The sequence below is a fragment of the Galeopterus variegatus genome, unplaced genomic scaffold, assembly GCF_000696425.1.
Source record: "Galeopterus variegatus unplaced genomic scaffold, G_variegatus-3.0.2 Scaffold718, whole genome shotgun sequence".
NCBI lineage: Eukaryota > Metazoa > Chordata > Mammalia > Dermoptera > Cynocephalidae > Galeopterus > Galeopterus variegatus.
This window is the reverse complement of record NW_007726829.1, coordinates 342220-357421: the sequence shown is the minus strand read 5'-3', so window position 1 is coordinate 357421 and position 15202 is coordinate 342220. Positions and strand designations below refer to the sequence as shown.

At 50.9% G+C, this 15202-nt stretch overlaps 1 protein-coding gene across 3 annotated transcripts; it reads left to right on the top strand.

Annotated features, from left to right (window-relative positions):
- The first annotated feature begins 428 nt into the window (after window positions 1-428).
- TBRG4 (transforming growth factor beta regulator 4) lies at window positions 429-12897 on the top strand. 3 transcript variants are annotated; one of them, XM_008571784.1, is made up of 11 exons: window positions 429-502; window positions 2761-3224; window positions 6102-6425; window positions 7170-7341; window positions 7623-7780; window positions 8407-8517; window positions 9067-9211; window positions 9497-9742; window positions 9893-10004; window positions 10143-10257; window positions 11006-12897. In XM_008571784.1, the coding sequence occupies exons 2-11, from the start codon at window positions 2808-2810 to the stop codon at window positions 11105-11107; spliced, it is 1902 nt and encodes a 633-aa protein (XP_008570006.1). In that variant the 5' UTR covers window positions 429-502; window positions 2761-2807; the 3' UTR covers window positions 11108-12897. The 3 variants fall into 3 exon arrangements, with proteins under 3 accessions (XP_008570006.1, XP_008570004.1, XP_008570005.1); XM_008571782.1 differs by having other exon boundaries at window positions 462-523; XM_008571783.1 differs by lacking the exon at window positions 429-502 and adding an exon at window positions 531-610.
- The last annotated feature ends 2305 nt before the right edge of the window (window positions 12898-15202 follow it).

The window sequence follows — 15202 nt, the reverse complement described above, 5'->3', positions numbered from 1 at the left end:
AAAATCTAAAATTCTCGATTTTTAATTGCTAGGCCTACACAAATCGCCTGCATTTCCGCAAGAAGACCTGCAGCTGGGGCTGCAAATGTGCGGTCTCGAGTTCTCCAGTCTCCACTCGGCCGCCGTTCCAGCCCCGACAGGCCCACAGTCGCCCACGCCGGCAGCCCTCTACCGCTCCTAGCTCTCCTAGAGCCACGTGGCGCGAACTCCGCAAGAGCACGGAGTACTGGCCGCAACGCACCGAAACCTTGCAGCCTTCGTTTCCAGGTTCTTTCTCATTATCCCTCCAATTTTTTCTCAGCTTCCCATCACCCATTTATCACTGCCCTTCCCACCGCGTTACTTGTGCCGGCAGCAAAGATGCCGCCCAACAGGAACGGGGAGGCGAGCGTGGCTTCCGGCCGCACGGCGCGCGGCGAACCTCACTTCCGGCGGCGCTGAGTGACGTAGGCGAGCACGCCGGCCCGCCTGAGGCTCGGGACGGTGCGGGCGGCCTGTGGAGGTCAGCGGTGGTGTTCCCTGCGTAGGTCTCGCGTCACGGGGAGAAGGGGCTGCGGAGCGTGGGTCCTGAGGGCATGAAGGTGTGGCTAGGAAGGGACGAGAGGCGCTGGTACGCGGTGGGCCCGGGAGAGCGGGCGGGCGGAGCGCTGGAACTCGGGCCCAGGGAAGGGGGCAGGAGGGGTGGGGCCCTGGGCCCGGGGAACCGGGCCAGCATGGCGCTAGGATGCGGTGGCCTGGCCGGCAGCCCGTTCGTGGCTAACCCGCCAATGCGCACGGGTCTCTCTGTCTTCCCCGCGGGGCCCGGCCGGGAAAGCGCCACCCAGTTGACTCTTCGTGTTTTCGTGACTTCGTGTAGGTCGTTGCCTCTGCATTTTAGCACCAGACTTCCTGCTTGGTATTTGCCTAAACCCAAGTCCAGCTTCTGAATTGCAGTTTCCTCCTCTAAACTGCTCTTAGGGCTTTTTTTTCTTTTTTAATCGGAAATCGAGAATTCTAGATTTTTTAATCGTTAGGTTTAGACAAATTGCCTGCATTTCCGCAAGAAGACCTTCGTCTTCTTTTTCTTCAAAATCAGTTTCCAGGGCTTCCCTGCTGTGCCTGGGCTCGGGAAGTGTTGCACTTGGGCAAATATTCCTCTCTGAGCCTCATTTTTTTTCCTTTATGTGTACATAGAGTTAAACTAAGCTTTTACAGCTGTAATACTCCACTCATGCAAAACTATGTGCTGGCCGTATACCAAGTTCTGGGAAATGGAAGAAGATCAAACATGCTTTCTGCTTTGGCAGAAGCTAGGCCAAGGTTAACGTTTCATCTTGCCCCTGTCATATGCCCTACCTAGGTCATTCAGTCAACCTAGTGAGCAAGAGTGACAGGTAGAATTGTTTAAAGCTACATGGTAGGGATATGTAACAAATTCTTCGGGGAGATAACATTTTGTCTGGGCCTGGAAAGATGAAGTGTGTTTTGCTGGACCCTTTGATAGAAGTGGGGGGGCCGTCCAGAGGTAAGCCCTGCCAGGTGAGGTGGAAGTGCAAGGCCTGATTAGAATGGGGGCATGTATTGTGAGGAAGGAGAGGGGATACAACTAAGAAGATACTTCTGGGCCATCTTACAAAGTGCTTTTTTACAGTTGGGTCACTTTTGCTCTTGGAAGTTTGTGAGGTTTTTTTGTTTTGTGAGTAAGTTAGTGATGTAATCTACGTTGGTTTTGGGAAGCTCTTGCCCATGTCTGTAGTGTTAAAATATCCACAGAAGCTTTGGGAATGTGAATTGTGTGGCCTAGGTTTTTCAGGATCGTTCTGATGTAAAATATCCTGTACTGTTTTTTCTGTAAACCAGTAATTCTTAATCTTATTTACCTCTGCAGTAAATTAATGCCATCTAAGCCCTGTGTGCAAAGAGATTCCCATTCAGAGGTCTTGGGCAGGACCTGGGAATTCTGAATTGTCGAACCACTTTCTTGGTGATTTTGAAGCACAACCAAAACTGAAAACCCCCTTGGGCCGGCCTGTGGCTCACTCGGTAGAGTGCGGTGCTGATAACACCAAGGCCACGGGTTCGGATCCCATATAGGGATGGCCGGTTCGCTCACTGGCTGAGCGTGGTGCTGACAACACCAAGTCGAGGGTTAAGATCCCCTTACCGGTCATCTTTTTAAAAAAAAAAAAAAGAATATTTTGTTAAATATGTTTAAAAAATAGCTTGGCATGAAGTTAACAATATAGTTTAGCTGTCTGTTTCAGTACACTGCTGAAAGCACTGACAAAGTGCTTAGTAGTATGCGGTAAGCATTCTCAGTATTAACATATACACAAACATTTCTGAATACATTATGAAGTGTTGCCTAGTGGAAATAATAAGTAGAATTTTTTTTTAATGAAAGAAAATAAAGGAAACAGGTTACTCTTTAATATGTAATAATATGATGTATTTTTACCTATATCTTAGATTTCATTTAGATCAGAAGCTGTTATTGTAAAGATTGTATTTTTTTTTTTTTTTTAGTATGATACAGCTTCCTCTGGTGGGTCTCCAGTATTGTTGAGCATTCCCAAGTTTTTCTATGAAGTATCTAATATTAATTTTGATATTTGGTGGTATTCTACACTGAGACAAAAAACTGAGATTTTTGCCTCAGAAAATACTGTCACATACATACAGAGAGGGTGGCTGTGACTCCATTTTGTTTGTCATGTTTTTTCTCCTAGGTTTTCTTCTAATTGCCCTGTATTACCCTCTTTTCTCTCCTTTTCTCTTTAGGGCTTTAAACTCACTTGCTAGGAAGCTTATCCCCCATCACCCAGGCCATGATGACAGCTTGCCTGGTGAAGCGATGCACGTGCCTCCTGAGAGAAGCTGCCCGTCTGGCCCCTGCTGTGTCTCCGGTTGGCCAACTGAGACTTGCCAGGGTAGCCCATAAGACTCTGACTTCCTCAGCCACCTCACCGAGTTCCCACTTCCCAAGTTCCTTGACGGAGCTGGTGGAAAAGGAACAAGTGTTTACTCCCTACCCAGAGCGCCAGGAGGTGGACGATCTCATCGAGAAAGCCACAAGGGCAGATGAGCTCCTGGAGCTTTCTGGTGGTAGTCACAGCCTGCACCACAACCACGCAGCCCTAATACTTATCCAACTCTCTCGCCTGCTATACGAGAAGCCAGAAGACAAGGCCTCACTCATACAAGATGCCCGCTTTCAGCAACTGCTCCATCTGGTCAACAGTCAGGTGGGTGCCAGAGAGTTTTCTGAGGGCTTGGACAAGAGAGAACAGCTGGAGATGGAGCCCAGAGCAGCCGGCGCCTGCCAGCTATAGAAGGCTCCCTTGACATCCTGTGATAGCTTCATCTTTCTGTAAATTTCAGAGTACTTCCATGTGCTTTCTCTCTGTTTATCCTTACAAGAATCTGTTACATATTTATTGCTGTCCTTGTCTCACAGACAGGCAACCAGGAAGCTAGCCTGGTTCTTCTCCATTCCTTGGATCCTTTCCCCAACCATTCAGTCTTAGCTGTGTTGCTCCCTGCAGTGTCTGGCTGACAGCTGGGCACTGCTCTTGAAGTCAGAGGAGATGGAACATAACTGATGGAAGGTCAATGAAACTTGAACCGGCCATAGGCATAATCTAGCCACATTCAGACCCTCAGGATGGGCATGAAGAGAGGAGATGAGATCCATTTGTGTGGCACTGGGGGCAGATCTCAGACTACGGAAGCTGCTTTCTGCTCACTGTGAGGAAGGACTCCCTTTATACAGGGTCATCTCCTGGCCTCTGTGGCAAAAAAAGGATGTACAAAGCCCTGCTGTGCCCGAATTGGCCCCCAGTCCCGGGTCTGTGCTGGGAGGGAGGTGCTTAGGCACTGAGACCCTGTGCCCAGTTGTCAGGTGTGAGGAAGAGGATAGGTATGACTCAAGGAAGGGGCTGCACTAAATGAGCATCATGCTGCAAGTTATAAAATTAGTGTAGTGGGACATGGCCAGCTGTTTTGTTTTGTTTTTGTTTCTTAAAGATGACCGGTAAGGGGATATTAACCCTTGACTTGGTGTTGTCAGCACCACGCTCTCCCAGGTGAGCTAACCGGCCATCCCTATATAGGGATCTGAACCTGTTGCCTTGGTGTTATCAGCACCACACTCTCCCGAGTAAGCCATTGGCTGGCCCTGCCAGCTGTTTTTTAATGAGGTGGAGTAGTATAGAAAATACCAGAATTCGGGCCGAGCCCGTGGCGCACTCGGGAGAGTGTGGCGCTGGGAGCACAGCAGCGCTCCCGCCGCGGGTTCGGATCCCATATAGGGATGACCAGTGCACTCACTGGCTGAGTGCAGTGCGGCCGGTCTCAGAAAGGACAAAAAATAAATAAATAAATAAAAAGGAAAAGGAAAAAAAAAAGAAAATACCAGAATTCACACAAAGTAAGGGGAGTGCTGTCTTGTGGAACTTTGTTTTAGTTAAGTACATATGTGTTATGTGTACTGGAGTCACAGTACACATTTATTTCTTGCTGAGACTGTAGCTCATAACATGAACTTAATTAGGCCCCTTCTTGTTCTCAGGTAGTAATTCTAATTGTACTTACTATTGTGCACATAATTGAAGCAAGTCTTACAATACAAGACTGAACATTGTTTAACAGAATTATAAGACAAAGTGGGAAAAAGTATTTGCAAAGCCAATGAAGACCGAGCTTTCTTTTAAAAGATTTTCCTGCTATTCAGGCAACTAGAATGACGCAGATACCTCGTGTGAGCGGAGGATTGACTATTGCTTTCTCCTTCCTCCCCAACCATTCAGACACCAGCTTCTCTGTTCCCAGCTTACCTCCTCGTGTGTGAGGGTCAGTGCTGAGAGGCTTGGCACTGGCAGAGCCAGAGCTGTACTCATTTTACCAACTGTTGTTTTCTGCCAGGACAGAGTCTGGGTCAAGGGCTCTTGTTGGCACGTTGGGCCTGGATCTCTGAGGACGGGACGCTCCTGCACAGCAGAGTCAGCCTCTGCAGAAATGAAGCCGGCACCAGTGGGGGATGACAGGGCTGGGGTGCAGGGTGTGGACCCAGAACAACTCTTGAGACTTTGGGGTAATGAGTTTGCATTTGTGTATGCTGTGGAGCTGATGAGACCTCACAGGATGTTGGCATCTCATGCAGGCACAGGCGTAGCATGGTGCTGGCATGTAGAAAGAGACTGTGCAGAGGGGCTGGTGGTGGCAGCCACAGCTTGCTCATCCCCAGGAGGCCTTGGCATTTGGGTGAGCTGGGCTTAATAATACGAGGGGGTCTTTACCCACAGGTCAAAGGCTTTCCTGCGAACCTTCACGAATGGGAAGACCTGCCTCCGTGGGCAGTCAAGGGTCTGGCATGCCTGGGTTACACCACTGGCGGGTGAGGGCGATGGTGCTCGAGCCTGGCCTGCTCTGCAGGTTGGCCTCTCCTGCAGCTGCATTCCTCAGACACTTACAGTTGTTTTTGTTGGAGAAAGCTTAGGGTTTAGAGCTTCTCAGACTCAAAATAACAATTATTTTCCTGAAGAAGCCAGTGTTCTTAATAGCTAAAAATTTTAATTGTCATTGTAAGTAAAAGTAACAGGTTGGAGACAGGCTGATCTTAGCCTGAGTGCTGCCTGTTTTGCCATCAAGTCACACCCCTGAGTCCCCACTCTTCCTCTGACCTTTGGTCTTGACTTGACAGCTTTACTTCCAGCTGGGGTCTGCTGTCCACCACATACAGCTGTGGCTAGGACCACATGATGGGGGCCATGGCTCCATATAATCATCCACATCAGGTCAAATCTGTATTAGGGAAACTCACAGAATTTCTCTCACCACCCGGAGTTCTTGCATGCAAGCCGTAGCAAACAGCCCTGGTCACCCAAAATGGAAGTATTCAATTTAATGGAAGATAGAGGACCAGGCTCAGAAAACAAGCTAAGGAAGGCTGTGGGGGGCAGCCGGGCACCGGGGCCCTGTTATAACAGGATGGGGAATTCTGTCTTCTCTGAAGAGTTGTAGTAAATGCCCGGGAAATGAGGTTTGCAAAGGTGGCTTCCAGCTCAGGCACAGGGTCAACAGGGTGCCACATGTGACCTTGCCTGTGTCCTTTCCCTGTCTAGATAACCTTGGTTTGGCATGGGACACTTGTGAAGCTGCTGCGGAGCCTGTATGCACTGGAGCTCCCCAAGTCTTCCAAGGAACTGCGGTCGGTGGAGCAGGAGGTCCGCTGGCGCCTGCGGAGGCTCAAGTACAAGTACCTGGTCTTCCTGGTAGAGTCCTGTGTCACCTCCATGCAGGAGGAGCACTCCCAGGAGCTGCTGGCTGAGCTGCTCATGCACCTGGAGAGGCGCTGGACAGAAATTGAAGATGGCCGCACACTGGTGGCCATCATGGTGAAGGCCGGGCACCTGTCAGAGACGCTGATGAACCGCCTGGAAGACAAGGTACTGGGGCTGAGAGCAGGCACGCCAGGCCTGCCTCCCTGCAGCTTCGGGCTTGGTCCTTGGGTGACGGTCTTCTGCAGAAAAGAGAGTGTCATGTGCACTGGAACAGGAGCCCTGGAAGCCTCTGTCCAGTCTCAGGCGTCACATGGGGAGGAGCCAGAGGGCTCTGGCAGCAGCAGGTGGTCACTCTGGGACCATGTTAATGAAGCACCACTCGCCCACTTGGCTCCATCGAGCACAGTCTCCTTCCCTTGATTGTTCCTTTATCTTCCTCCAAAATTTCATCACGTGGGTGGTCCCGAGAGGTGGGCATGGCAGGCAGCTCCTGAGGAAACACAGGTGCTGGCAGGCCTGGGCCAGCCCCTGCGTGGCCCAGGCCCAGGACTTTTCTGGAAACGTGTTGCCCCCTTCCTCAGCTTTAGTCCTGCAGTCAAGTCAAATTCAGCCTCTGTTCCTGCCATAGCAGGGGCTGGCCCAGATGGCTGCCACAGCAAGCTACGCAGCTCATGGGCCTTGGGTCCCCTTCCCTGGGACTTGGGGATAAGTTTTACTGCGGACATTGCTCCAGGTCAAGAGGTTCCCTGGGGTGGGTGAGGAGGCAGGCCCTGTACAGACAGGCCTGTGTTGAGTCAGCTCAGGCCCAGTTGCTATCTCACAGGGGCTGCACTGGATGGGACCCCTGCCCCCAGCTCGTCCCACCACCTCAGGCCATCGAGCTGACCCCTGCACGGCTGTGGTTGACAGTGCCTGGAGCTGGTGGAGCAGTTTGGCCCCAATGAGCTGCGGAAGGTGCTGGTGACGCTGGCAGCTCAGAGTCGACGGTCTGTGCCCTTGCTGCGGGCCATCTCCTACCATCTGGTACAGAAGCCCTTCCCTCTGACGAAAGGTGTACTCTTGGACCTGGCCTATGCCTATGGTGAGTCCTTTGGACAGAACAACAGGGTGGAAGGAAGCTCTGGCCATGCAGATGCCTGCAGCTGTGTCAAATTCGGTACCTGCCTACCTGTGGCAGGCACTGGCCCAGAAGGCTGCCATAGAAACACTGTGACTCATGGGCCCTGTTCCTCTCTCCTGGGCTCAGGGATAAATCTGGTTACAGACAGCAAGCCCCTAGACCTCAAGGTTCAGGTAGGGTGGGGCCGGCGGGTTGCTGCTGGCCCTCCCCAGCTCAACCCAGTGGTCTGCCCTGTCCCAAAGGCAAACTCAGCTTTCACCAGACCCAAGTGTCTCAGCGCCTGGCCGCCGACCTGCTGTCCCTCGTGCCCAGCCTAACCCCCAGTGAGGTCGCCCGCTGCTCCAAGTCCTTCGCCTTCCTCAAGTACCTCAACCTACCCTTATTTGAAGCCTTTGCCCAGGTGAGCCAGGGCCTGGCCACTGAGGACAGCTGGGTCCTGGAGGCTCTCCATTCCTGGCCTCAAGTTAGAGGAGCTGGCTCTGTGGGCCTCTGTTGGGAACCATTGCTTGAATCAGGGAAAAGTTAGGCAGCCCTACAGTGCTCACTTGTGGGTGGCAAACATATTTCTTACTTTTTGGTTTATTTGGAGAGAGTTAGTATCATTCCATCTGTCTCAGAGTAGCTGTGGCAGGTAGCAGTGCAGGCGGTGAGGCTGAGCACCACTGGGAACTCTTCCGTAGAGTGCTGACTGCCCCAGAATGGAATTGTAAAGAAAGATGACGCCTGCACTTAAATTTACATTCAACTGGTCTAAACTAAGTTTACTGGTTAGAGAGTATTTTTAAAGTCATTGTCAAAGGGAAGCAGTTTCTAGGTGTCCCTGTTTTCTGTGGGTAGGTGCTGCTGGGTAGAGAAGAGTCTGGCTCTGTATAAATCGCCCCATGTGACCAGGTGTTTATGGGCACTGGTGGGGGTGGGGGGGTCCTGTAGCTGCCCCTGGCCACCCAGGCTCCTCTTAGACAGGCAGGAGGACTATGTGCTTGGCAGAGACTTATCCTGTCCCTCTGCCATCCCTGAACTGCCCAGCACATCTTGAACAAGGCAAAGAACATCACCCCGCCCCACCTGTGCAGCATTCTCTTGGCTTTTGCACATCTGAACTTCCATCCAGAACAAGAGGATCAGTTCTTCAGCCTGGTACGGGGGCTGAGTGGTGGGGATGTGGGCCTCCGTGTGAAGTACACCAGCTCGGGGGAGGGAGGGAGCATTCTTTATGAAGCCCTTGGGGTATCTGCAGGGGCAAGCAGACCAGGTTTACCCCAGGCGTCATCAGGGCTTGCCTGGTGCAGTCTGAGAGCAGCCAGCAGGGGCCAACATCTTTGCCTCTTGGATGCTCTGATCCTCTCAGACCAGGTGCCCACTTGGGGACATTATGGAGAACAGATTTTGTGCCCTAGGCCCCTGCCAGTGGGCAGGGGGCATAGGCGAACCTAGCCGAAGGCCAGCATCAGGTATCACTCTGCCATCCAGAGTGGTCTTGGGGCATGAGGAAGGTTCCTGGTGCCTTCCAGCCCTGGGTTGCCCCAGGCCTGACCAAAGGCCAGGGTCTGCTCTCTTGCTCCCAGGAGCCGCCTCTGGCCTCAGAGTGACCAGGTCAAGACCAGGTCATGGGCTGCAGTCCACCTGTGAATACTTGGAGCCCATGGGCAGAGCCTGCTTTCTCCAGTGCACCCTGTCGTTGCACAGGTGCATGAGAGGCTGGGGTCAGAGCTGGCACACCTGGAGCCCTCCCTTCAGGTGGACCTGGTGTGGGCTCTGTGTGTGCTGCAGCAGGCGCTGGAGGCAGAGCTGCAAGCCGTCCTGCATCCCGAATTTCACTCCCAGTTTCTAGGTGAGCCCCATGCTGCCACTGCCATCTCCCCCCTCCCCCCAGCACTACTTTAGCTGGGGAACAGACAGGAGACGGCCAGGGTTCACCCCACCCTTTGCCCCTTCTCCATCCACACCGCGGGTGCTGGCAGACCTTAACTCTGCTGCTTCCTGCCCAGGAGAACCAGCTGGGGCTGGGCATGGGGTGCCACTGCCTTCCCATCTGGGCCCTCCCCATCTCCCCCATGTCTGGTCCTTCTGGCTCGCAGCCCGGCCCCTCCCTTCTCATTCTCTCCTTGTCCCCTAGGGGGCACATCTCTGAAGGATCAGAGCACCTTTCAGAAGCTGCTGCACATCAACGCCACAGCTTGCCTGGAGCACTCTGAATACACAGGCCCCCTTCTGCCGGCCTCGGCCCTGGTCCCCAGGCCCTCAGCCCTTGACAAGAAGGCGACTCCCCTGCAGAAGGACCTGCAGGAGACTCTGAAGGGGCTGCTGGGGAGCACTGACAGGGGCAGCCTCGAGGTGGCCACGCACTATGGCTGGGTGCTGGGTGAGGGTTCCCCTGGTTGATGTCACTTGAATATAACAGGACTTCCCCAGAGCTGCAGGGCATCGGCTTGCCCTGCCCCCCTGCCCATCTCTGTCCATCTTTCTCTGAGGGACATTCCCACCATATACTCATCCCACATGCCTTCCTCAGATGCTGAGGTGCTGCTGGACAAAGATGGTCAGTTTCTGCCCCTGAGGGACTTTGTCGCCCCTCACCTTGCCCAGCCAGCTGGGAATCAGCCGCTGCCTGTGGGGGCTATGAGGTAGGTGGCCAGGGACCCACTGATGCAGTGGCTCCACAGCTCTTGGGAGCACACATGGCTCTCTTCTCTGCTTTTCCTCTTCCTCCTCTGAGGGGCTGGGAGAGCAGACACCTGTCAGCCCCTCCTTCTTCCTGTCAGGCTGGCTTTCCTGCGGTGGGAGTTCCCCAACTTCAACAGCCGAAGCAAGGATTTGCTGGGTCGCTTTGTACTGATGCGGCGCCATGTGGTGGCTGCAGGCTTCCTGGTGGTGGATGTGAGTACCTGGTGGGGAGCAGTTGCTGCATAGGGAGAAGCCCCCACTCACACTGGAGTGGGGTCAGGTGGGGTGAAGCCAGGCCTAGAGCCAGACAGGTGCCCGGCCTGTAGCACCCAGCCCATCACCCCTGTTGCCTGCCTATCCTCTCACAGGGGAGCCCGTGCTTGGCTCCCCTGGGTGCATTGGAAGGTCGTAACTTTGGAAGCAGACAGGGTTGGGCTCCCCACTCACATGAGGAAAACAAAGTTTGGGGGAGCGCAAGGACTGCTGCTCAGTCTCCTCAGTCAGGGCTTGTTTTCACAAAGACTAGATGGCACGACGCCTGGGCTGGGTCCACTGCTGTGGGCTGGCACGGTGCTCCCACTAGGGCTTGGCGAGACCAGAGGGCGCCTGCTTTGCCCTCAAGGGCCAGAAAATAAACGTGTGGCTCCGTGAACCACATAAGGGTTCTGTCACGTTTTCTCCTTTGGGTGGGTACTTTTTTAAAAAAACAACCCATTTAGATTTAGAGTCTTCTTGGGCCTTGTGTAGTTTGCAGACCCCCGTGGCACTGACAAAACCAGGGCCTGTCCCCACCCACGCTGCCTGCAGCTCCACAGGCTCTCCCTTGAGCACTTGGAGGCCGAAGGGTAGGTTTGCAGAGCAGTCAGTCACCAGCAAGTGCCAGTGGGTGAGCCACTGGCTGGGCACAGGCAGGAAGGGGGTCCCCTCACCCACGTGACCCGTCTCTGCCTCCTCTCTCCAGGTCCCGTACTACGAGTGGCTGGAACTCAAGTCTGAATGGCAGAAAGGTGCCTACCTCAAGGACAAGATGCGCAAAGCAGTGGCTGAGGAGCTGGCCAAGTGACCAGTCCCATCAGCATGGACTGCATTCCTGGGGGCTCCTCTGCCAGGAGGTGCTGGGTGGGCAAAAGGTGTCACCCTTGCAGCCCATCCTTCTTAGTGCAGGACCTTGGCCAGGGTGGGGGGATGGCCAGCAGCTCTGAGGGACAGATGGTCCTCTCATGGGTAATAAATCTTTAATTTTGATGTTGACACCAGGAGACTTCCAGGCTTTGTCGCACACACACCCCTGCGCACCTGGGTGTGTGCTTCGGAGGGCAGGAAGTGACTACCCTGTGCGCTCCCCACCCCCAGCAGAACTTTGTCAGGGAGGCAAGGAGCCCAGCAGAGGAGGACTGACTGGCTTGAGGGACACAAGACCTAAGTCTGTCCCAGCTGCTTTCTGCTTCCCACAGGGGACCCTTCCCATCATCTGTGTGTGTCACACGTGCCAGCCTGTTGTCTAGGGCCCTCTGTCAGCCCTGGCAGACACACGGAGTCCTAGAACTGTGAACCTCCGGGGGAGCTTCCCAAGGAGGCCAGTTGGGTTTTCAGTGCATGGCAGGGGTTGTGATGGAGCTGTGGTCACTGAACCACGGTCCTAGGAGGCTTCCGCCCATCCGTTGTTTCACACTTAGGTGAGTGGAAGGGACCCTGACAGCCTGTGGTGATAGGTAGTGTGAGGGATGGGCACCTGGGAAGTTCTGGCTCTGGGAGAGAACAGCTGCCTCAGCTGACACTGCAGGGCTAGGAGCCAGACTCTGCTGTTGTCACTACCACCTGGCCAGATCCTGCTGCTGCTGTCATTACCACCTAGCCGAAGTTGGCCCAGGGTTGAAAAGCAACAGGGTTTTGCCCTTCCAGTCTCATCAGACTCCCGCTGGCAGAACTGAGGAAAGGGAGTCAGAACTGTGGGTTGCCTCCAACAATGCGTGCAGGGGCGTGGGGGAAGCAGTTAGCAGCTGAGAACAAAGGAGACTAGTCTCGCCCCTCAGCGCTCCACCTGGAGCCATTCCCCCAAAAAGAGCAAGTCTAGTCCCTGCTATGCTTGCAGCCTGGCCACTCAGGCGTTAGGGTGGCTTCGTGCCAACAGCACAGGGAGCCGTAGGGCACAGGTGAGCAGAATGCAGGTCACCAAAGGAGTGGTCCCTAACAGTTGGAGGGAGAGGGTGGAGGAGCAGCCAGAGTGGCTTTCTGAAGGTGGAGGAGGAGCATTCCAAAGGGAAGTAACAGATTGCAGGGACGAGGCCAGGGAGGGCCTGTGTGTATGGTACTAAGGAAATAAAAACTCGTCCTGTCCACCACTTGGGGCCACTGAGTTATTTTGACAATCTTGGTTTCCCATGCAGTTGTGAGAAACAATCCACTGATTCCCTCAGCGGTAGAACTCGGGTGCAGGGTCACACCCCGACACTGATAAGAACAGAAGTCAAGCTTGAGAACACCTCCATTCCCACTAGGACCCCTCACCTTGCCCTTTATACTCAACACCTCCCCCTTGTCCATAACCACCGGTAACCATGAGTCTTCACCTTTTCTGGTACTTTGTCATTCTAAGAATGTTACAAAGGAAATCAAAGGATGTGGACTTTGAGAATTGGGTTTCTTCACTTGGCAGAATTCTCTGAGAATCTGAATTCTCATTCAAATTGTGGGATGCACCAGTAGTTCATTCCTGTTCAGTGCGGTTGGACCTCTGCTGCTCTTTATTCCATGGTGTGGCTATAACACTCACCTGTTTACCCACTTACCCATTGGAAGGCATCTGAGTTGTTTAATTTTTTACTATTACTAATAAAGTGGCCATAAAATCTGTCCAGGTTTTTGTGTAAGTTTTCATTTCTCTAGGATAAATATGCCCAGGAGTGCAACTGCCAGGTCATAGGAATTTTATGTGTTGAGTTTTTTTAGAAGCTATCGAGATGTTTTCTAGGGTGGCTGTACCATTTCACATTCCCACCAGCAGTGTAAGAGGGACCTAGTTCCTCCACATCCTCACCAACATTTGGAGGTGTTTAATTTTTGTTTATTTTAGTAATTTTTATAGGTGTGTAGCGACATCTCGTGGTTTTAAGTTGCACTTCCCCAATGGCTGGTGATAATGAACATACTTGTATCTCTTTTTGATAAATTGAAAATATTTATTTGCAATCTATCCTCATGAAATGTCTCTTCATGTCTTTTGCACGTGTTATAATTAGATTGCTTTTTTATTAGTTTTGAGAGTTTTTTCTATATATTCTAGATACCAGTCTTTCATCAGAAATGTGATTTGCAAATATTTTCTCCCAGTCTGTAACTTTTTTCATACTGTTAAGGTCTTTTGCAGAGCATAAGTTTTAAAGTTTGATGAAGTACACTTTATCCATTTTTATGGTCATACTTTTGGTGTTAAGTCTAAGACTTCTTTGCCTAACCTTTGGTCCTGAACTTTGGAGTGTTAGTTTTTATATTTTACATTTAAGTCCATGATCCATTTTTTTTTTTTTTTTTTTTTTTTAAAGATGACTGGTAAGGGGAACTCAACCCTTGGCTTGGTGTTGTCAGCACCACTCTCAGCCACTGAGCAAACCGGCCATCCCTATATAGGATCCGAACCCGTGGCCTTGGTGTTATCAGCACCGCACTCTACCGAGTGAGCCACAGGCCGGCCCCCATGATCCATTTTGAGGATAGAATTTGCATGATTTTTGTGAGTCTTAACTTGAGGGTTTTTTGTTTGTTTTTGCCTCCAGATGCCCAGCTTCAGAACCATTTGTTTAGAAGCCTGTCCTCTCCCATTGGCTTGCTCTTATACTAAAAAATCACTTGGGGGCTGGCTGGTTAGTTCAGTTGGTTAGAGAGCAGTGTTGATAACACTAAGGTTGAGGGTTCGGATGCCCATACAGGCCAGCTGCCAAAACAAAACAAAAATACAAAAATAAAATCAACTGGACATACTTGTGTGGGTCTATTTCTGGGGTTTTTTTGTGTGTGTGCCATTAATTTGTTAACTGTTCCTGTACCAATATTTCATGTTCTTCGTTACTGTAGCTATAATGTAGGCCTTAGTATTGGTTAAAGTGAGCAGGTCCTACTTTATTTTTCAAAATTAGTTCAACTATTCTAGTTCCTTTGCCTTACCAAGTAAATTTTTGAATAATCTGTTCTATGTCTACGAAAAAAACCTACTGAGATTTTAATAGGAATTCCATTAAACCTACAGGTCAATTTGGAAAGATTCAATATTTTTACTGTGTCAAATCTTCCAATCCATGATCACAGTATGTCTATTTATTTAGGTCTTTGATTGCTTTCATCAGCGTTCTGTGGTTTTTGTTGTGTTAAATGTACACCTAAAGTATTTCTCATGTTTTTTGGAGTGACTGTGTAATTGTGTTCTTAATTTTTGTATTAACATGTTCATCGTTAGTATATAGAGTGGGATTGATTTTTGTGTGACTTTGCTATACTCCCTTATAGTTTTATGCATTTTTTCTTTTTCTTTTTCTTTTGGATTTCCTATGTAGACAGTCACGTCTTCTGCAAATGAGGATATTTTTCTCTTCTTTTCCAATCTGTATGCCCTTTATCTTTTTTATTTCTAACAGCTTTATTAAAATAATTTACATGCCATACAATTCACCCATTTAAAATGTATAATTCAATGGTTTTTAGTCTCTTCGTGGATATGTACAATCATCATCACAATGAATTTTCATTTTTATTACCTCATAAAGAAACCATGTACCCTTTAGTTAACACCTCCGTGTCCCCTCATCTTCCCACCTTCCCGACCTGCAGGGGCGCATCATATCCCAAAGACTAAAAGTCTGATAAAGATCTTTTAATGAAACACGGTGTTTGCAGGGCCTCATCGTGAAGGGATGATGGCAAGGCCTCATCGTGGGAGAAGATGCCGGCGTTCCACCCCGATTTTCTGGAGCTCTGTGTGCTTGTTATGCCTAATTATATTTTATTCTTTGCTGCCTCATAATTATCGCTCTGGGAGATTTGGGAATAGGATTCAAAATTATACTAAAATATTTAATCATACTAATGATACTTATGATTATGGATTTTCAGGAGATGGCTTATGGCAGTGGGGCCCAGAAGGGGACAACAAACCTATGTAGGCATT

Excerpts from the sequence above, each read along its gene's own strand:
- TBRG4 (XM_008571784.1), top strand. The coding sequence starts at position 2,808 with ATGATGACAGCTTGCCTGGTGAAGCGATGCACGTGCCTCCTGAGAGAA. Across the intron at positions 8,518-9,066 it reads AGGATCAGTTCTTCAGCCTG|GTGCATGAGAGGCTGGGGTC; the intron begins GTACGGGGGCTG and ends GTCGTTGCACAG. Across the intron at positions 10,258-11,005 it reads CAGGCTTCCTGGTGGTGGAT|GTCCCGTACTACGAGTGGCT; the intron begins GTGAGTACCTGG and ends TCCTCTCTCCAG.